At 36.8% G+C, this 22590-nt stretch overlaps 2 protein-coding genes across 3 annotated transcripts in view; one reads left to right on the forward strand and one right to left on the reverse strand.

The window, feature by feature from the left end:
• LOC145781928 (sorting nexin-14-like) overlaps window positions 1–4708 on the reverse strand; it is a 32160-nt gene extending 27452 nt beyond the window's left edge. For both annotated transcript variants that reach the window (XM_082593624.1, XM_082593623.1), the window contains exons 1-2: window positions 4528–4708; window positions 2891–2959 (exon numbers count right to left, since the gene is read on the reverse strand). In XM_082593624.1, coding sequence (XP_082449750.1) covers window positions 2891–2959; window positions 4528–4601 — 143 coding nt within the window. In that variant the 5' untranslated portion in view covers window positions 4602–4708. The remainder of the gene's footprint in view (window positions 1–2890; window positions 2960–4527) is intronic.
• A 13450-nt stretch (window positions 4709–18158) lies between these two features.
• Window positions 18159–21720, forward strand: LOC145782114 (GPI-anchor transamidase component PIGS-like). The gene has a single exon (XM_082593861.1). The coding sequence runs from the start codon at window positions 18301–18303 to the stop codon at window positions 19927–19929; it is 1629 nt and encodes a 542-aa protein (XP_082449987.1). The 5' UTR covers window positions 18159–18300; the 3' UTR covers window positions 19930–21720.
• The last annotated feature ends 870 nt before the right edge of the window (window positions 21721–22590 follow it).

The following is a 22590-nucleotide window of genomic DNA, read 5'->3' on the forward strand; positions in this document are numbered from 1 at the left end:
TTATTAGGGTTAGGGTTGAATAATTCAGTGTACTGTACATACAGGCCAGAGTGAACAGAAAGTGCTTGGACCAACTTATAAACGATTTATTAATAGAAAATAAATAAAATCTTATCCAAAAGGTATCACAATGAGAGTTAACAATATAGCCTATATAATATATATATACTAGGAATAAATTTATTTATTTATTTTCCATGCGGCCACCCTTCATTTGAATAGCTCTCTTAATTCCTTGTCAGCAGTTTTCGACCGAGGCACGTACGGTAGCTCATCTTGGGTATTTTGGCCAATTCCCAAACCTTTCCTCCAATAATAACCACACATAAAAGTCCATGGGATTTAAATTGAGCAATGAGGGAGGCTACATTTCCTTGATCTAATGCTTTTTTCAATTTAGTTTGATGCAAATAAGGTAAAACTTAGCACTTGATATAATTCCTTGCAACTATCAAAATTGCTTCTTTTTGTAATACTAAAGTATCGGCCAAAATATCGGTATCGGCCTAAAAAGTGATATCGGTATTGGCCAAAATATTGGTATCGGTGCATCTCTACTATTAAGCTAAGCTATAGTTGTACTCTGAAGGTTGCATGCAAGCATCATATCCACCCACAATAAATCAATATTGCATGCTGAAAATGAACCATCTCAGCCTGGTTGCAATTGCAAGGTGAAACCAGATTGTTCTTTAAATGGGCAATGCTTGCAGAAGGCCGTTATTTACAAAGCCACCATTGATAACTGCTCAAAGATTCTAAATTACATTGGTTATTGTGAAACAACTTTTACACAAATGTTCTTTCATGGATAGGTCTAAACGAAACAGCACGGAACTATCTAAGGCGGTTTGGTACCTGATCCTAAAATAACATGGTCCATCTACATTCTACAGCTGTGCTCGGCCTTACTGTGCTTTTGCATATTTTTCAGGACCTTCTGATGATCCCCTTTTAGGGTGAAACAGGCTGTCAAGAGTTTAGAGAGTAATTACTATAGCATTTAACTATTTATATAATACTTAATAGTATTTATTGTTTAAGTGACATTCAGTATGTTTAATCATCAAATGAAAAAGAGTCCTAGAACTTTCTGTTTACCCTGTATTAGGGTGCATCAAACACGGTACACGACATCTGGGCGAGACCAACTGGGCGAAACCAACTTGGGCAAAACCAAGTGGGCAACGGACCATGTGGGCAATGAGCCAAGTGGGCGACATCTAAACTAGGCGATGGTAGCAAAAGTTTAGCCGTTCAGAACGGTGGTGACATATAATTTATCTAGTTGCTTTGTGGCGTCACGGTTTATCGTGAAGTTAAAGAGAAAAATCTCAGAAAAGAGACAAATGAATAGCCAAAAAGTGGTTGGTAACGTCAGTTATGAACGCTCCCTAACCATTATCGAAACTTGTCAGTCGCAATACCGACGCTGATGATGCATTCTGTTGAAACATTGTTCGGGATAACCGATAGGCAGCAGAATCATCCGGCAACCACTGCAAAGTTCTGATTCCGTGTGACTTTAAGTCTTAAAATGCAATGACTAGGGCCAGTAAAAGTCATCAAAGTCATATTTTTTGGTGGTGCAGAAAGTTGTCAAACCGATAACAGGGAAACAACGATGTTGCTACGGGGTCAATTTAAGAAGTTGTTATTCATATTTTCTGTTTTAGATCATAAAATATGACTTTTCATTTTTACTTTAAAATACAAAGATTGAACCCTAGGAACTTCGTAAATGCAGTTCAAACAGCTCCTGTAGACATTGAAATTTGATAATTTGTGGAAGGGAGGCAATGAAAGTTCTCACGCTGAGTTTCACGAAGCATTGGAAGCAACATTTTTATTATTTTACATTATTTTGCAACACATTACAAAAATTCAAATGTCTAATGAATGTAGATACCTACCAAACCAGCTAGCCTACTTAGTAGTTAAGATCTCAGCACTGGCTGACCTAGTGACCTACAGTACCGCAAGTGTTAATAATATTCAGAGACTGGATTGTGTGTTGCAAAATAATGTGTCAAGATGATGTCACAAAGCAAATTAACATCAAACAGCAAGCGCTATTAGTAGGCTACAAAAAATAATGAAAATGTTGCTTCAATTCAGAAATATGACTTTCATGACTTTTACTGGCCCTAGTCATTACATTTTAAGATTTGAAGTCACACGGAATCAGAACTTCACAGTGATTGCCGGATGATTCTGCTGCCTGTCACTTATACCAAAAATGTTTCAACAGAATGCATTATTAGCATCGGTATTGCGACTGACAAGTTTCGATAACGGTTGGGGAGAGTTCATAACTGACGACAACCACTTTTTGGCCATTCATTTGTCTCTTTTTGGAGAGGTTTCTCTTAAGCTTCACGATAAACCGTGACGCTGCAAAGCAACTAGATATATTTCACATGTCATTACCGTTCCGAACAGCTAAACTTTCGTTACCGTCGCCCACTTGGCTTGTCACCCAGTTGGTCTCGCCCAGATGTTGTGTACCGCATCAAACACTCCTCCATGAAAAAAATTTTCATGGCAGTATATTAAAGCTGTAGCCTAATACACTTACAAAAAATAAATTGTGTAAAATATTAAAAAGTTTAAATGAACTCTACCGGGTCCACATTGAGTTTAAAAATACAAAAAATAGGATCATTTCACATGAAAACAGCAATCTTATATATAATTTTGAAAAAGTGGTATTATGATTTTGCTATCAAATATAAAATAAATAAGAATGTGCAGAAAAGAACAATCACAATCCAACAACAATAATACTCTCACAAGATGTGGTTCTTTAACTTCTTACAATGCTCTTTATTGTACAAACCTATATATACATTGTATACAACATAGCAAAATCATAAAATCAAAAGCTTACCTTGAAATAAATAGCGATAATGCAACACCCGCAAAAAAGGCCCAACAAATCAACATCCAGCTAAAAAAGCTACAAAGAAGAGGTGATGAGAAAACGTATATATGCATCGTATTTTGCTGTATTGTTAAACTTGTATTAAAAATTCACTACATTAATCTAATGGTAAGGTCATTAACTTTTTATAAAAATCAATATATACCGTAAAACGCCCTAACTTTAGCCGTTTTTTAACTGCTTTATCAATTATTTCAACAATGGTCCTTGAATAAACAAAAATTCTATGCTAAAAACATGAGACTGGTTTATTTTTCACAATTATGGTATTTTAAGACTGATTACAGTTTTCCAGGTCCCTTTTTTAAAAAAAAGCCTTGTGTGGCTAAAGTTAGGAATGAAATCCTAACTTTAGCCGCATAAATTAAACTGCTTTAATTAGCCATTTATGGCTGCTATCTTTAACTTTAGCCATTAGGAAAGTTTAAAAAAACATGAAGCATGATTTCTATTGACACTTTAGCTGTGTTTTTCATATAATTAAGGGGGGCGTGAGGGAGGAGGGGTAAAAAAAATTATTTACTTAAAGTTTACAGCAGAAACACAGAAAATGAATCACAGTTTGTAAATGTACTGAAAACCAACTTGAACAACAGACAGAAAATCAGTCAACAGTTTGTGCATGTACTTAAAATCAATCAATGGGAAGACCTAATCACCACATCGACAGCATTTAAGATTTAATTTCAAACACTCCCCTATCACTGTACGGTATGACACATTCGCTTGAGAACTTCCCCATCATCAAATGCTGCATATTTTCTTTTATTGGACATTTTAGTTATGGTACTTAAGGGTAATATAGGCATCTGAAATGTCAAGAAAGTATAAATAGAACCTTGGTATACCATCACTGAACCATACGAATATGCCGTGCCGTGGATTAAGTGGCGGCCAAAGTTAGGGTATTTTGTCTGAAGTTGAGGTCCTTAATATTTTTAGTTGAAGTTGGAGTAAGCTCATCAAATTTTAACATGTTACTCTCTGCCATATTACAAATCTTTCTAACTCACTGATTTTTTTCTGGATACTCAGAAAGTACATGAACTGGAGTCAGTTTTCCAGGGTGCAATTTTTCCGGTTTTAGTGAGTTTTAAAAATTGTTGATTAGTAATCCCCCACATAGCTGGAAATTTCACCAAACATCTCTAAACAATCCACATAGTCCCTACTGAAGTGTATATGCAATATGAATGTGATAAGCAAAGCAGTTTTGCTCCAGTAGGTAGGCCTACCCTTTGACATCACAAATCCGGTTTCGGCTAAAGTTAGGGTCCTGTCTTAAGTTAGGGCGTTTTACGGTAGCCTATATAATTTAAAAGTCTTGGTATTCGCATTGTTTTGTATTAGACATAGGTTATTGTAAATTATGCATGTGGTAACAGTATATAGCCTCTACTTCTTTACAGATTTATCGTTCAGATTTTTATTGTTAGTTGAGGGCAAGCTATTTGTACACTTCTGATGACTTCACAACTTATGGTATATTATAATTTTCCTGACTCTTCACATATCTTTGTAGTAACTATATAAATAACTTTTATAGAATATATATATCCTGTTTAATTAAAGGTAAAACTCACCTCATTTTTACCAAAACAGCAAAAAGAAATCCACAACCCAAGTATAATTTCCATTTAATAGAATAATGCCACATATTTACAATGTATTGAATGATATCAAAAGCAACAAAATGTAGCCTATGTAATGTATTTAATACCGTTACAAATTAAGGAGACATTGAGTAGATTACAGTATATAATCTTAAATCCTGAAATCAAAGCATGGTAATCTACCACCAGTAGCCTAGATTAGTGCTTCTAGTAAATAGTGTTTCTACAATTATACACATAATTCACATATTCTCACCCAAATCAAGAAAATGAAATATCTAGTGAGAATAAATTATTTTGCGTTCTAAACCAAAACATCAAAATTTCTTATCGCCAACATAAGAAGTGTTGCCAGAAATTCCCAATTAAATCAAGTTGTAGGGACCCGTAATAAATATCCATTGTTTTTAACTTTGTGCAAAATGTTTTCCTTATGTAATATTTGTGTTCCTTAAAAAACTCACGTGCTGTGAACAAAAATTGTTGACAAATCGTTTTTAACCCAATAACCCACCGCGGCTTTCACAAGTGATTCTGTTCAGTGGTGGTTAATAGTTTTCAATTTCCTCCGTTTTGGAAGAGCGTTGCATCAGAGCTACTATATACAGTATATTATAGTGATTCTGGTTGCATTGTGACATAAAATCGGTGATTTTCTCAACATCAAAGTAACTACATATCAGTATCTTCACAGTTCATCTCTGTGACGAAATCTTACCACAAGTTCACCCTTATTCTTCTACAATAGTACGGTAAACATATTGTTGAAATTTGCCAATATTAAATCCCGTAATTACTTGCCTTTTTCTTTGAATATAAAAATGCTTTATATACCTCCGCACAAATATAAGTTTCACACACACATTATTTTTATTTCCACATTCACAATCTATTCATTCTAAAAAAAAACGTCAATTCAAAAATTAGTGTTCTAAATTCTGCATTTCGAACTCACAATTTCGCTTTATTCTAAAAGTTGATTGAAAAAGTCTTCATGGCTATCATGGAAGTAAAACCAGAATAATTAGCAAAACACAACACTTGCTCATTGTTTTTTAGTGAGTATAAATGTTTGATACTCAGCCTTATGTGTTATATCAGGTAGAGAGAGAGAAAACTTTTATTTCGTCTGTTTCGACAATACGATACAATTTCAAACAATGCGAACAAAATAGCACCATAACAATCTAGATTCCACAACAGACGGATTGCTCCTTTTACACAGACTTTTGCATCCAAAAATATACAAGATTATCTGACACTTTTTTATCGATCGATGCCTTCAAAATATCATTTGGCAGTATTTTGTGGCTTATTTGGCATTTTTTTAATTTGGTTGTGGTAACCCTGTTTTCAGGTTGGCCTGTGGAGTCGGATGCAACCTAGTTCGTACAATGAACAGTTCGTACCGTCAGTTTAGTGTCTAGGTATCCCTGGTCAGTTCCAGGGATATCTAGAGAAGGGGATATGAAAGCTCGCAGCGATTGCCTTATTCTCATGACACTACCAGGGCGGTAGTTTGTAGTGCTTTAAACATGTGGTTCTTTTTAAAATCGTAGAAAATTTTGTAGTGCAGCTGGTACAATGAGCTACAGAAGACAGTTAGCAAATGTTACGTAGAGCATATTTAAAGAATACTTGTTTGGAAAGACAGTTGAAAAGTTACGAGTAAGCTGTTTTTTTTAACAAAGCCTTTGCAGTAGGCTAGATGTAAAGCAACTATATGGGTAGTTGAATTAACAAGCAACCATGAGCATGCTGTGGATATCCAGGCCTGATTCTAATAGCGCAATGCAAGTTATCATAACAAGATTTACTAAACTACTATCGGTGCCAATTGTCATTTTACGATAAACACAGATTATTTACGATAAACTAAAGCCCTTCTATTGTCAGACGTAATAAAAGCCTTCGTATCCCCTTCTTTAGATATCCCTGGTCAGTTCGTACCTTGAAAAGATCGAGAAAAAATAAAAAAAAAGGCGAAGTCGCTGATCGCAGTTTCCGCAATCATTTTAAAATTTTCCCCCTGAAAAAATCGAGGGAAAAAATAGCTCAAAACCGAAGTCCGCTGATCGCAGTTTCCGCAAACATTTTTCCGCAGTTTCCGGTAATCCTAACCATAGAGTAATCTATGCTTTAACCCTAACCCTCGCTGATCGCAGTTCCGCAAAATTTTTTCCGCAGTTTCCGTTACCCCTTATCCTAATTCTAACCATAGAGTAATCTATGCTCTAACCCTAACCCTCGCTGATTGCAGTTTCCGCAAACATTTTTCCGCCGTTTCCGCTAACCGCAGTTTTCGCTTACCCCAACTCTAACCATGAGAATAATCTATGCTCTAACCCCAACCCTCACTGATCGCAGTTTCCGCAAACATTTTTCCTCATTTTCTGCTAACTTTTATCCTAACCATAGAGTGATCTATGCTCTAACCCTCGCTGATCACAGTTTCCGCAAACATTTTTCCGCAGTTTCTGCTTACCCTAACTCTAACCATAGAGTAATCTATGCTCTAACCCTCGCTTATCGCAGTTTCCACAAACATTTTTTCGCAGTTTTGCAATTTCCGCTAACCGCAGTTTCCGCTAACCCTAACCCTCGAGTTTGTTTCAAATTGTTTGGGGAAACTCCGATCAGCGACTTCGGCTTTGTGCTAGTGATGCAAGCCGCGCCGCGTATGCGGCCGCTTTTGACTTTTTCCCCGCGTGCCGCGCCCCGAAATGATAAAGTCGCGCCGCTTGCCGCGTAAACTTTCAAGAAATTAAACTTTCGTAAACTTTCAAGAAATTAAATTTTCGTCAACGTAAACTTTCAACTTTTCAAGAAAATCAGTTATGAAACTTCAAATTTAAATTGGAAACACAGATCAGTTTTTTTTTCTTCGCAAACAGCGCTTCCACTTTGGTGGTAATTACCACAATTGTGGAATTTGATCATGCTTGTGGTAAAAATGTGGTAATGAAAAATTTGTGGTAATTTAGTGGTAATATGGAAATTTTGTGTGGAAATGTTGCCAAAATGTGAAAATTATAAATTTTGTAAATTTGACATAAAATACTATCAATAAATAAGAGCACTTAAACTGTTGTCTTCCGAAATCGAACAGATATGCAAAAAACTACTTATAATAGCATGTTCCGCTGTTTTCGGTTTGATTTTGGAATACGTCTTGACTTTAAACGTAGGGTGACCATGTGATCATATTCATAGTCAAGATGTCTTTCAGATTCTAGCTGCGGTGTCAAGTACAGTAGTCAGTACTGTGCTTACTTACCGTATTTTGGACGTTTTAATAACTGTTAATAACCGGTACGGTACTGTTAATAAACTGAGTAGTTGTTTTAGACCTTATTTTACACAATATAGTGTAAATATAGCCAAATAATAGCGTTGCCAGATAAGGAATTCTGTCTTAATTTGAGAAAAGTTTAAAGCTGTTGAAAACAAAAACTTGCATTTTGGAATTTTTATTAGTTCTGGGCCTAAAGATCAAAACCCTAACCTTATTCCTAAGTCTAACCCTTGCTTCAACCCTTGATAACTTTAATCCTAACTCTGGCAACACCTGATTGTAAACATGGCAACAAGTGGGTAAAAATAGCCACTTTGTTAATGTAGAAGTAAGTCGAAATACGGTTAAAATTGGGAAGAAACTAAGTAAAAAATATGGTAATCTGAGGGCAAATGTGGTAATACAACTGGTAATCTAGCTTTGTAAAAGTGGAAGCACTGTTCGCAAACCCTAAGCTGGAAAGCTATGCAAAATTGCAAATGGCTTGCAGTTGACACTGTTGACAGGGTTTTGGGGCTGGCTTGTCAGGAAAGCTGTACGAATGTTTTTGGTTAATAGCCTAGCTGATAAGCTCAGCTCCCAGTTACCAGGCTATAGGCCTAGTGCAACTACCGCATTAGTTACTATAACAGTTAGCCCTGTGAGTTTAGGCTATAAGTTTTACTCTTGTGTGTGTAGTTCATATATGGTAGCCACTGACATTAAAATTGCATTATTGCTTACAAAAAGTGTTCAAAGGTCCTGGTAGTGGATCCAGGAACATTCTATTTGTCTTAGTTTGTATTATGTCTTAGAACTTAGATGCATTGCTGATAAGAGAATATGATTTTTGCTATTTGTTTTTTGGGTTTTGTGGCCTTGCTAACTACTGATATATAGCCTACTACATAATTTTTCATTCAGGCACGTTTTAAACCTTTCAAGGTTTTGCCACCTTTTCCCGTTAACGTGCTGGTAGGTTTATATTGATTTTTGTAGTTAGTATCTTTTTCGTCCCAGACGCATTAACCCTTTCAGTGCGTGTACCCGGTGTTACCGGGTATAGCAACATGTCGGTGAAATGCGTGTACCCGGTAATACCGGGTAGTCAGTTAAAACCTTGTTAAAGCTAGTTATTGACTTGCACGCGCCAGCTTGGCTTGTTTCTATGCACTAAAAGTTATTTGTAGCTGTTTAAAAACGTCAAACTTTAAAATATCGGGGAGCAATATGCGAGGTAGTTGATTCAATGCGGAGGAAACGGTAGGTCAGATTTTTGCTGACACAGACAGCGAGGACAATTTTGATATTGCTGATAGAGAAGTTTCGTTTCCGCGTGTTGACTATGACAGCCCGGGGAGTGATTGGGAATGTGATTTGAATGATTTTGATGATTTACATCTTGACGATAGATCCATGGATGTGTCTTTCGATTATGATGAAGAGGGTGGTCGTCGTGTGAGCCTCTGGGGCCGAGGGTCTATCTTTTTACCACTCCAGATTCACGATGTTTCTGGACTACACTGGAAGGCTACTAGAGAGCAGCCAGTCTTTGGTTTCATCATCCATGACACGCAGACCTTCCACTCCATTAGATGGCTTGAAGATGGAACAGTCATTGATGATGTGGTCTGCGGTCTGTTCCTCGGCACCACAGTCACAGGAGGAGGAAGAAGCCATTCCCCATTGGTGCATGGTTGAGCGGAAAAGCCCGACGCCCATACGGAGACGGTTGAGGCGCACCCATGCCTGTCTTGGTAGCGTTAGGCTGATGAGGCGTGTGTCGGCGTCGGGGCTGAACGAATAGAGTCTGGTGGCGGTTGACTTCCATTCAGTCGCTTTTTGACTTCCTTTCCATTCGTGGTGCTTGACTTCCGTTTATGGTCCGCCCAAGTAGCCGCATTTATGGTCCACCCAAGTTTGCCCTGACTGTTCAAGCCAGCCAGGCCTGCATGCAGATAAAGATTGTTTTAGGGTTTACCACAAAAAACTGGATTATTCTGTAGCTGCACCCAAGGCCGGATTTAGCTGATGGGGGGCCGGGGGAACTTTTAGATCGGTGGGCCCCCGGACAAATTTTTTTTAGCTCCGTCAGCGCGAAAAAACCACCTCTACGTGTACAGTAGCAGTAATCCAGCACTGCACAGCATTTTGCAGAAACTTCAAAGGCTGAAAAAAAAAACACAAAATCACATTTTTTCTACGTCGGGTCGCTCGGGGCACCTGCACCCTCTGCCCCCTTCCTAAATCCGGGCCTGACTGCACCTGATGAAGAAAACAGAGATTCATTAGACGTATATATAGCTTACGAGTAAATGTCCAAATTATGCTCTCAACAAACTCAACAGCCTGAAGTTTGTACTGTGAAAGAAAGCAAAAACATTTATTGAAAAGCATTATATATGTGATAGAAGACTACAATCACTATGTACAACCATTTTTCAATGTATCTTTCATTTTTTACATGGTATTCTATGGTTCTTTTTGTTCGTTTTATGTATTTTTATCCATTTTCAGTAAACAACAAAACATTCCAACAACATTTTACTAGAAAAAAAAGCTTTGTTTTACAAATTTTCTAAAAATTGAAGCATCTAAAATGGCTGCCACGAAGTCACGTGACAATCAATCTGTGCAAAATTTTAAAATTTTTCTTTTTTTTATTAGTCCAACCTTTTTTTAAATCTAAAACACAAAAGAAATTTTCAAAAAGCTCTTATAGGAGCTTATTTTTTTCACATTCATTACGAAATGCATATTTTTTTCTAAATTTTTTTTTTTTAATTTATTACTTTTTTATCAGTTTCATTTTTTAAATGTTATTCAGTAGGCTAATTGATTTTGTTTGTTTTGTGTATCTTTATCCATATTTAGTAAGCAAAAAGACTTTCTAACTACATTTCATTACAAAAAAAACGTTTTCTTCACAAATTTCATAAAAGTTAAAAAATCCAAAATGGCTGCCATGACGTCACGTGACAATCTAACTGTGTAAAACTATAAAATTTTGCCTGTTTTTGTTAGTCCAACCTTTTTTTAAATCTAATACACAAAAGAAATTTTCAAAAAAGCTCTTGTAGTACTTTTTGCACATTCATTTCAAAATGCATATTTTTTCCTAAAAAAAGGCTTAGCACAGGGACTAGACATACCTATAGCAGCGAAAGGGTTAATGACAAAAAATAAAATGATTGATGGTTAGCTTAGCCAATTAGTGCACAACTGTACTGGTAGGTTACCAGTTATATGCCATGGGTGCTTTTTGCTACAATTGACTTTCTAAAAAATAACGCGTTAAAATATTTTTTAAAATTTTTGTAATTTGCGGTGTGCGGTGCGGTACAGTGTCAAAGTTCCAGATAAATTGCAGTGTGCGGTGCGCGGATAGATGAGTCAGTTGCGGTGCGGTGTGCGGATAAAAATTTTGGGTTTGCTGCATCTCTACTTTGTGCTATTGAACTGCGACCAGCGACTTCGGCTTTTTTTAATTTTTTTTCTCGATCTTTTCAGGGTACGAATTGACTGTACGAATGGTTCAAGGTACGAACTAGGTTGCTTCCGTGGAGTCTGTGGTCAATTTCACCAATTTGCTCTGTTTTATAGTGGTTGGGCTGAAAAAATTCAGTTTGTCATGTACATAATAGTTTGCCATTATTTTATTGTGATGCAGTGAAATAATGCTGTTTGTCTTCCAGAATTACAACCCGATAGCTCAGTTGGTTAGCACGTGACTTCTGGAATGATCAAGCGGCACTGGTTCGACTCTCGGGCATGCGCTTGAGCAACGCACGTTACGGACTGCTCACCATTCAGCGGCATCTGATAAATGGAATAATTCCTCGGCAACAAGACTTCAGCAATTGGAAACTTCACTCTTTCAATTTCGGTGACTGGGCCTGCGTAATTTTATGCCTCTACAAGTATGCGAAACTGCCAGTATTAAGCTCTGCAAGAAGCTTTCGCAGTCCAAGGATAAACATTCAATCAATCACATGTTGATGGTCATGATAGTGATCAAAAAATAAAGATTTGTAATGAAAGCATTTGTTTATCACTGGCTTTTAATAAAGGCAGTGGCTATTTGATCGGCTCCGGTCTTTTAATCTACGCCTACGGTAAAACACTATTTGACCTGCATGACGTAACATATTTTTTCTTTTCCCTTCTTTCTCAAAGCAAAAGACAAGAAGAGAAAAAACGAAAAAAAAGTGTGTATAAAAGTTCTAAATTTAACAATTGTATTCAACTGGATCAGTGGCACGTACAGGCCTCGAAATTTGTACTTTTTTCCGGCGGTCAAGCATGTCCTACCGGACTGGCCCTTTCAGCGGACATTTAATATCTCAACCGGACATATTTTTGCATGTAGATTTTGCACAAAATTACACTACAGTATTGTGTAGTCGTGTTTGTAGAAGATTTTCTGCAACAGAATAACTCTGCAATGGTTGATGGCTTAATCAACTGACCCTGAAGTATACTGGAGCAGATTGCTTGCAAATAAATCAGTGCGTTAATGACAGTCGTGTAATGACGCAATAAACACAATTGAAATCAGCGTAAATAAGGTCGCCACATTCGCCTAAGCACGTGCGGAACCCGGCTGAGACTTGCTTCTCTGTGACGTTTCTTTTTAACAAAGGATGAATGTAACGCAATAATCCGCATTGTTAAAATTAGAATACGATATATCCTGCCGAAAAGTTCAGACAACTTTATTTCAAGGCAACATTGCAAGGCATTGAAATGATGTAAAAATGGCTACTTTTGACATCAGCTCGTTAACCAGGCCACTTTAATGTGATCTTTAAAGCAATTGCCTGTACAGACGAAATCGGTTAATCGTATCACCTATTTGCCAGACGTTTTGATACGATTGATTCGTTTAACCAATTTACTAAAAAAAAGGTTTGTGGTGAATGGCGTAATTGTTGAGAAGACGTCTATGCTGACTAGGCTGCAACGCACATTACAAACTGATACTTCCTACAACTGTTTACAATTCTGGTTAAACTTTAAAGAGTTTACTAGTTTTCTGTTACATAACACTATGCGGTATGTTCCAGCCAGCAAAACTGGTTGTTTTTACATTGATTTATTGTCTGCAGACGTTGAATCAATGTAAAAAAGACCAGCTTTGCTGACTGGGAAGAGCTTGTACGATCAAAGCATTTTTCTGCAAACTGCGGCAATCGGACTTGTTTTCATCTCACCGATCTCTGTGACGTCACAACGCGAACTTTGGCCGTTGAAGTTTTTGATTCAAGCGTGCTATTTTTAGCCTACCAGCTGTGTAGTTTTGAGAATGGAATGTGGCCTACAAAAATAGGGGTATGGTAGAAAAACACAGCTCACACTTATTGTTTGTTTTGAAATCACAAAGGGTTTTTTTTTCAAGTTTTTTGCGCTGTCTGGTAAAATAATTAATTTGCAGTGTTCTTCAACTGAACGAAACTGCACAAATGAAATTACGCACTGCATTTCACAACAGTAGGCTACTTTTATTCAGCAATTTAAAAAAAATTCTCCAAAGTTTTCTGGTTTAAACTTTTAGACATGTTTCCCTCTCAAGCCGAAATAATTCGTCGGCGTCCATTCCTTGGAAGGCCAGTCGCCGACGGATGACATCAAAAGCATTTAAACTTCTTTATTAGGAAGTGTGATTATTCCTTTTGTCTGCTCTTCTGTTTTAATGAAACCCAGCTGTGCGAAAATTGGTTGTTTGCGGTACGATGTCTAGCACATAAGATTATGGCCTGGGATTACAGACACTTGTCTTTGTTTTGATCGCTTGCGTCTGTCACACCTTTGCTTCATTTCGCCTTTGAACATTGCAGACAAAAAGAGACATTCTCTTTTTGCTTACGGGTACAATTATACGATTAAATGAATGAAGTAGGCAAACGTGAAGCAAATCCTGATGCTTTTATCCGACTTATTCTTTTAAGCGGTATACGCTTAACCGATGTTTTTACTTAACATTAGATTGGATTTGGTTTGGGATTTCAGGTTTTGATTCAAATAAACGATTGATACGTTTAAGCAGTATACTATTAACCGATTTCGTCTGTACTATTATTTAAGGATGTGCCGATTAATCGGCATCGGCAGGTATCGGCAACTTTTGGAGAATCGGCATCTGAAAAAATTACCGATTCTTTCCGATTCTTTATCAAAGTTTCCTAATCAAAAGTAGCGCGAGCGCGTGGAAATACCGATCAAAGAACGGCTTCTTTGAACAACCGCATCAGCGTCAACTAGCATTCGGAGAGCGGTAGTCTAAAACTCTAAATTATGACGATTGTCCGCCATTTTGTAAACTCTTGTTTAGTAGGCACGAGATCAAAATACTTTCTTTCTTTGAAATGACGAAAAACGTTCAAAGAGAAAGTCAGACCAGATAAAATATAAAAGTTGAATGATTACACAACGGTTAGAAGTTAAAGGAGAAATGGATTATTATGTAATAGTTATTAGCTTGCAGTATGCGAGGCGCTAAAAGCAAGTTAAGAGAAAAACGAGGGGGTATAAACCGCAAAGAAAATGAGAACAACTGTCTGAAAGATTCAAAACGCTTTTAGAAAAAAAACAAAGGGCGTCAATGGAAAACAACGTGTGAAGTTGCAAGTTATATCTTTTCAGACGCTGAATTGCAGTGAATTAATCTTTTCACTTAATAAACACGTGAAAAAAGATTACCTCGTTTGCGTAATAATCACTTGATTGTTTGTTCAATCCATGAAACGGACTATGTTACAGCCAAATGCTGTCCCAGCTCTAGTCGGCATTCGGCAAAATTAGGGAGTTTTCTTTGATCTGTAGAATATACCTTAAAGCAGACATTTTTAGCGCAGCAAGAAGAGAAATGATTTGGTGGAAACCAAACAATACTATGTTTCCTGAGCTGAGCAAAATTGCAAATAAATTGCTTTCGTCACCACCATCGTCGATCGAAAGCGAACGAATTTTTAACACAGGTGGCAATATTTTTACGCCTCAACGGAACAGACTTACTCCAGCAACTGGAGAAAAGTTGATGATATTGCATTTTAATTTACGTGCCTTTAATTTTGAATATTAAAAAGCGGAAATGTTCTTTGTAATTATTGTTTAATCGTTGTAAAATTCGTAGTCACTGAAAGTTGCCTAATGTTAATTTACTAAGCAGAGAGAAGTAACTTCCAAGTATTGGCCTATTACGCTTAATGCGTTCAACAAACAATCGTGTGATTGCGCAAACGTAATCAAACCAGCTACCCGGTAATCTTCACGTGTTTGCTAAGCAACAAGATTGGCTGCAACTCTGCGTTCGAAAACAATACTAATTTCTTCACAAGATGTTTTTCTTTTTTCGCCTATTGATGCACTTTGAATGCAAGGCTGGTGTGTTACTTATTTAAAGGTTTTTGTATATTCAATACCGCTGCGTTCATTTTCTTTTACACTCTAGTCTTTTTATCTTCTTGTTTCAGGCACCTTCTTGAATTCTGCGAGAAAAATACTGCAAACCGCACAAGATAATATTTTGCACACTGCATTAAGCTACGTTTATTTTGCACTCTGTGAGCAATGGCGATTTTTCTCTTTTCACTGATTTCCGCAACAAATAAAACGCGTGTCTATCACCACTTTGTAGCGCGCAAGAAGCGAAGAACTACCGTAAAAAATCACGCTGTCTAGAGCAGGCGACAAAGTGAACGCTTTTAGACATTTCAAAGGCAGCAACTTGTAACAAAATTGCAACCACTTGTAGAGCGCCAACTAAAAGCAGCTTTAATCATTTAACCAAAGAATCGGCATCGGCAAATATTTAAGAATCGGCATCGGCAAAAATTCTGTAATCGGCACATCCCTACTATTATTGCTTCAGCTCCGTATTTGTTCGCGTTAAACAAACAATTGTTACAATTCAAATTTAAAATATATTTTTGCTGCATTAGCTCTATTTTTGTCAAAAATTTTGCGGCGGTCATTTATGACCGACCAATGAGCCGGCTTCGGCAGACATTCGAGGTCATTCCGGAGGTCATGACCGCCGGATATTTCGAGGCCTGCACGTACTATGTTTCTCGGGCTGGTGTTCCCGAGGGAATGAGTTCGATGCTACCCGGAAGCTTTTTTTTACTAAATTTTGACTCGAGTGACTCAATAGTTAGGCTGCTGCATTTTCGTGGTCAATTTTTAATGTGAGTAGCCTACAGCCCAATTTTTTATATCTTTTCAAAGGTGAGAAATAAAGTTAAAGTATTTTTAATTTGCTGGAATTTGAGAATTTTTCTGGGTAAGTTTTCGTTCATCATAAGATGTGACTGTGTTTGCTGAACGACGCATTACATTTTTGCTCTCAACAACTTAGTTTGGTGGCTGTAAAAAGGTACAATGCATCTTTAAAAAAAATGGTTTACTTTTAGGCAGTGTTTTTTAGCATGCAATTTAGTTTGAAATAAAGCGCTTCTGGGTAGTACTAAACTCATATCCTTGGGAATACCAGCCCGAGAAACATCGTACGCAGGGTTGCCAGATCCAAAATAGCTTTGCCTGCCAAATGTTTTGTAAAAACCGCCAAAAAACTGCCAAACTTTTCAGGGTTTCATAAAAACTGCCAAAAAAAAACTGCCAAACTGTTAGTGCGGCTTGTCCTGTTAACCAGCAAGGCCATACACCATTATATATGGTGCAAAATGTAGCTCTGATGGTATATTGTGTTAATTTAACTTGATAGACCACTTAGTATGAATAATGAAACACAAACTGCATGTATCAAGCTAAATTAAAACAAACTTTCAAAGGTTGTAGGAGGCAGCCACATAGTTGGAGCTATCAAGTATCAACGAAGCGCAATTAGAAGAAGGTGATAAAGACCAATTGGCCTGGGGGGAATCTATGGGGGAGGGCTGCTTTTCTAGCAGGTTTTAAAAGTTTAGCCTGCATGCAATAGCATTCCTCATTATCAGAATCACTGGTACCGGTAGTGGTATGTTAGTTCAAGTTTGTTTTCCTTGCTTGGCGACACAAACATTCTGTCCCACAATCTACTTTTTACAGTAGGCCATTCATTTAATGCATGCTTTATAACCAATCTAGCCAAAGTCTGAAAAACAAAAAACTCAGTGTTAAACTTCAACATGTGAAAAGAAGACAATGCCAAGAAACACCATTGGTAAATATCACAAACACTTTTAAGGTTTAAGGATTTTCACAATGTTAATGGCATGAAGGAAATACACCTACACCTGATAACTTTACATGTCAAGAGGCTACAGTTATTAGCACAAATACATGGCATCTGCATTGACGCCCTCAACTTCTTGGACGATTGGTGTAGAAAACACAAAATACAGATAATTTTTGCGACCCATTACAAACGTGTTTTATATCTGGCATCAGGTCTTGATTGTCACTTACTAACTAAGGAACTTCCAGTACCAATTCAGGTTCCGGTTCAAATTTCTACAAGGTCTCTGGCCTACGCTATGCTTTCAACTCAAACGGTGTGACATCGCATCATTAACCATAACCTGTTAACACTTACTAGTCCATTGGCAAGAAAATAAATGTCAAAACGCATCCCTCCAACTGTCCAGTCCAACTCCAACTTTGGTTTGTGACTGGCCAGCCGCCAGTGGCCTCTGGAGCTTACATTTGATTAAATTAGGAATTCAGAGTTTCCAGACCATAAATTAAACTTTTTTGATGGACTTTCATTGATAAAAGTATTTGAAAAACTTTAGTGGTGAGTTGTACAGGTAATAATTACAAAAAAACGCCAAAAGATGCCAAAAAAACACTAAAGTAAAAACTGCCAAAAAAATGCCAAACTGCCAAACGTAATTTTCTCCTGCCAAACGCTTTCAAAAAACGCCAAATTTGTGGAATTTGGCAGGAAAAACGCCAATATGGCAACCCTGATCGTACGTGCCACTGATTCAGTTGAATAAATCTTTTAAATTTAGAACTTATATAGGCACTTTTTTCTTCTCTTGTCTTTTACTTTGAAAGAGAAAAAGAAAAAATATGTAATGACTGGTCAATTAGTGTTTCAGATTAAAAGACCAGAGCCAGTCAAATAGCCACTGCCTTTAATGAATGAAAAAATACTAAATTATAATACCGGTGCAGGATATTTCAGCATAACAATTTCAAATGCAAGTTAAAATTTTAAAATGGTTCCATACATTGTTTTAAAAGCACGTTGTCTCATTTGGGACCGATTGTAAAGTCTTGCAATGATATTTAACCTTTAAACTGATGTAGTCAAAATTGGCTTAATGATTTAATTGACTAATAAAACTCTTTATTGTTTTAAATTGATCATTTTAGCATCAAAATTATTTTTCGTTGCTTCTTCAAAACATTGATTAAAACCGCTGTAGGCCTATGTGTAGTTTAACCAACAACTGAACTACTGTAGTTGTGTAAGTCAGTATTACCATAGGTTGTTTACTGCTTTATACTGAAGTGTGGTGAAGATGATGGCTAAAAAAGCTTCTTCTTTTTCTACAATGGACTTTGATACTGAGCGTACACAAAATTGGACAACAATTTCTTTGTGCTCATTGCTGCTTGTAGTTGGAGTACCAATTTGGTGGAAGACGACAGAAATATATCGTGCTGATCTCCCTTTCAATGAAATAAGTCAGTTACATGACAACCAGAAACTTGATGTACTGGTGGCTATTCAACTGAGGAGTCTAAGTAGAAATCTTGACATTTCTTTACATTCATCAAACATTGCATCTTTGCTTCAGAGCAATGAACATGACGCAGTTATAAATATATTGTATGATGTAAATGTAATACTTGATGAGTCTGATTTTGTTGCTTCAAATGCTGTGCCAGTTAATGTTATACAAATTATCTTTGAAGAAAAGGATGTCAAAACTTTTGAATTTTTTCTTTCTAATAGCCGTACTGTGTACTGTTACATTTCTTCAATTGCTGCAAGAGATAAAAGTTTAGCAGAAGTTATACAATCTTCTCTTGTGAAATTAATCAAGGATATTATTGTGAATGAAGGAATTATAACAGAGATGGTGTCTAACAGTTATGGAACTAGATCCCAATACAAGTATGATGAATTGCTCAAAAAGATAGTGCAATCAAATCCACAATTTGAGTTACTTTTTTCTCTCTTAAGCCCTGAACCACAAGCAATGTTGCCAAATTGGAATATCAAGCAGGCAATGCACTTTTATATGAAGCCAATGCTTGAAAAAGTGAGCCATATTTTTAATTTTCAAGTTAACTCTCAAGTGTTATATTATACAAAAATTGCTTACAAACCCAAAGTGATGAAAGAGAAGAATAACAGAAAAGCCTTCAACTACTTGAAACATGACGATTTATCTCATGTCATAAATTCAATAGAAGCAAAGATAGGATCTCAAGTAACATCTGATCCGACGCTGAACTTTGCTGTGTATGTTGCAGAAGAAAAATACACACCTTTATTTATCATTAAAGAAGATGGCAATGTGTCCCAGACCAATTCTTTTCTCATACCAAGATGGGGTGCGATGGTTGTTTATAATTGTGCTCGTGATGACAACAACGGTCATTCCAATTTGAATATGAAACGAATAATGAAACCTCTGAGAAGCCATTTTAGGACTTTACTTGGAGTCCAGTCACATCACAAATATTTAACAGCTCAAAAAGTCACACTAGAACCTCCAGGAATTGATGGTTTGACTAACTGGGAACTTGATTTCCTAATGAGGCTAAGAACATCAGAAAATTTGGCCACGTCAGTGCATACACTTCATTCTCTGTCGAAATTACTAAATCAGATTAAAAACATTGTAATAAATGACAATATTGCCAATGAAGTACATAAAGCTGTTAACTCGGTTTCTAAAGCAAAAATGCTTTTGAGAAATGGTTCTTTAAATGAGGCATTAGAGTTATCAAGAATTGCTTTTACAGCTTCAGAAACTGCATTTTTTGATTCAACCCTGCTTGAACTTTTGTACTTTCCAGAAGATCAAAAGTTTGCTATTTATGTGCCATTTTTTTTACCTGTGAGTCTTCCTCTTCTTGTTGCCATCATACATGTTGTAAAACGTTTGAGAGCAAATAAGAAAGTTAAATCAGATTAGATATGAAAAAATTGGCTTTATGATTGCTTTTAGACGCAATGTTTTCTCCCGTGTTTGTGGCCTGGTTGCTCTTTAAAATGTGATCATTGAAATAGAAATGTAACATGTTGTGCAAAAAATTTATTGGTCATTTGAAATAGCCTAATATATTTAGTTGTTCTGTGTACTAAACAATAAACATTTCACCAAACTTCCCTACAACAACATTAATGTAAAATTAATGTTGTAATCATTTATCTATTTCAAGCGTTTGTTGAAACTTGCAAAGAGCTTTTTTTCAAAACTTGACAATTTTGGATGCTTTTTAGGTTTGATCAATGCCACCATAGAAAGTTATTCTGCAGTATCGTGTTCAAGTTTGTGTCTGGTGTTAACTAGATAACAGGAAAGACAGGCTTGATGGCTATTTTGAAAATGTCTTGCCTAGACAGCTCATGCTTTCAATAAGCATCAGATCAGACGTTGTCCTGTTATTTGTTGTATCCAGGCTTACACCCGGTGGTTGAGGATTTAGATTAAGTGGACAGGAAGGCAAGGAAGCCAATCTTTGGGTCCACCTTCAGGCATGCCTATAAGTGTCCTTCCACATGTGTCCTATATAAGTGTCCTTCCCTAAAGACACAGCCACATGCTTTCGAACGGTGTCGAACCGGCGCCCTTTCGATTTCTTTTCCAGGGCTCTCACCACTCGGCTATGCAGCCGACATTGTCCTGACAAACGTTGTATCATGGCCATTTTTGTTTGATGTTTACAACGTCGATTGTATAATTGTGATAATCAATCACTGTTGTGTTGTGTCGGTTAAATAAAAGTAGATGCTTGATTAAGAGCTTCTGCACATTGCACAACCTTTGCAGTAATTTTTGTTTCTTATCTATCGAACGCACCCAGTTCTGTCTTAAAAACATAAGAAACGACATTTTGGAAGGTTGACTTACTTTCTTGTTCAGTAATTCTCAGCCTATGTGCCGTACTATGCTTGTAAGTGTGCGTTTAGACTTTTGGAAATGGCAGTTTGCTGCTTGTATTTTCATGCATGAAAAAATCTCAAGCAAAGAAATGTTTAGCTTATCGTGAATATAACTTGTAAACGAGTAACTGTGAAGTATAAACACCTTTATAAGTTTAATTAAACTCCGCGTTCATAAAACCTCACCTGGGAAAGTTGAAACATTTTATTGTGAAATTTTCAATATGGAAGCCAATTGACATAAACGCCAAAGCATAGAACGTACACCTGAGCAACTTGTAGCCAAGTACCATATCCAGCCCTTCTGTAGTTTAATTTCATGGTTGATGTGTAGCGGCGTGCTAAGTCCTTTCCATTTGTTACTATATGAGTTAAACACTTCACGAATGTTTCCTCAAGACCATCAACATTCTTGATAACACACCATTGCCAAACAACATACTAACTTTCTACTTTTTTACTCATGTAATTTTTGCAAATTTTACTTTATTACTCTCTTTTTTTCTAAATTTTAAAATTGTTCAAAGGTGTTGCGACCTGTCACACTTTAAATTATTTTATTTCAGTTTTAAGCACAATGTAACATTCGTGTTTTGTTGCTTCCGCCTTTATCCATACCTCTGCTATGTTTGGCATGCGTTATTATCGTTGTGATGGTCAGAAATAAACTGAGTTGATATCGTTTTAATCCCAATCACAATGTAGCGTTGGTATTTTGTTGCTGCTACTTTCTAGAAGACCCATGTCATATGGTCATACTTATATGTTACTCGAAAGACGACGAATTTCTTGTTGATTGTCAGAAATAAAATTCAATAACACCGTGCTGAAGTGTGAAATTTGTGATGTCACCGAAAGTTTTACCATATGGCATATAGGCTACTATCATTGTAAAGATCATATCAGTAAAATCAGAACTCCCAACTTTGTCTTTGAAGCAATCGCTTGTCCAACGAATGTGTAGGACTACAGCTGTATCTAGTGATTGAAATAATTCAGAAACAACAACACGTCGAGAATCGGGAACTTCATCGGTAACCGGACCACCATTAGTGTTTCAAAGGCTTTACAAGTATTCGAAACTGCTAGAAATAACCTATCAGAGGATAAAGATTCAAAACCAACCGCAGCAGATTTTGCTGTCGCGTGGGATAAACTTGTCTTACTCTTTCATGAATTTATTACCGGGTCGTGCAAAACTAAGGCCAAAGTGCTCTCAAATTCGCAAAATGTTTTAATCTACTGGTTGGTGCTAAAATATCAACTTTAGTTTCAACGATTAGCAAACGTTTGCTTCCAAAATTAATCAAACCAAAAACAAACAAGAATTTCATAAAGATTCTTTTAAAAGCAGCTAACATAATTAAATTGCGAAGCAGGCTGGACAAGTGGACATCACAAACACCCTGCGGGTGTCATTGTGGCTACCACAATCGCTAGGAAGGAGCAGCTTATTGATGCAAAATAAGCCCAGTGCTTTCACGGAAGCAGCGTGATAATGACAGAATGAGTTGTAGTACAGTAGAATTCGCCTATAACGGCTTCGTTTATAACGTCAATTCGCCTATTACGTCACTTTTCGTTCGGTCCCGACAGAATTCCTATCTTTTACGTACATTGTAGTTCGGCTACAACAGCATCGCCTATAACGTCAATTCGCATGTAACAGCACCCTTTATTGGTCCCCAGA

The sequence above is a fragment of the Aplidium turbinatum genome, chromosome 13 (assembly GCF_918807975.1).
Source record: "Aplidium turbinatum chromosome 13, kaAplTurb1.1, whole genome shotgun sequence".
NCBI lineage: Eukaryota > Metazoa > Chordata > Ascidiacea > Aplousobranchia > Polyclinidae > Aplidium > Aplidium turbinatum.

Excerpts from the sequence above, each read along its gene's own strand:
- LOC145782114 (XM_082593861.1), top strand. The coding sequence starts at position 18,301 with ATGATGGCTAAAAAAGCTTCTTCTTTTTCTACAATGGACTTTGATACT.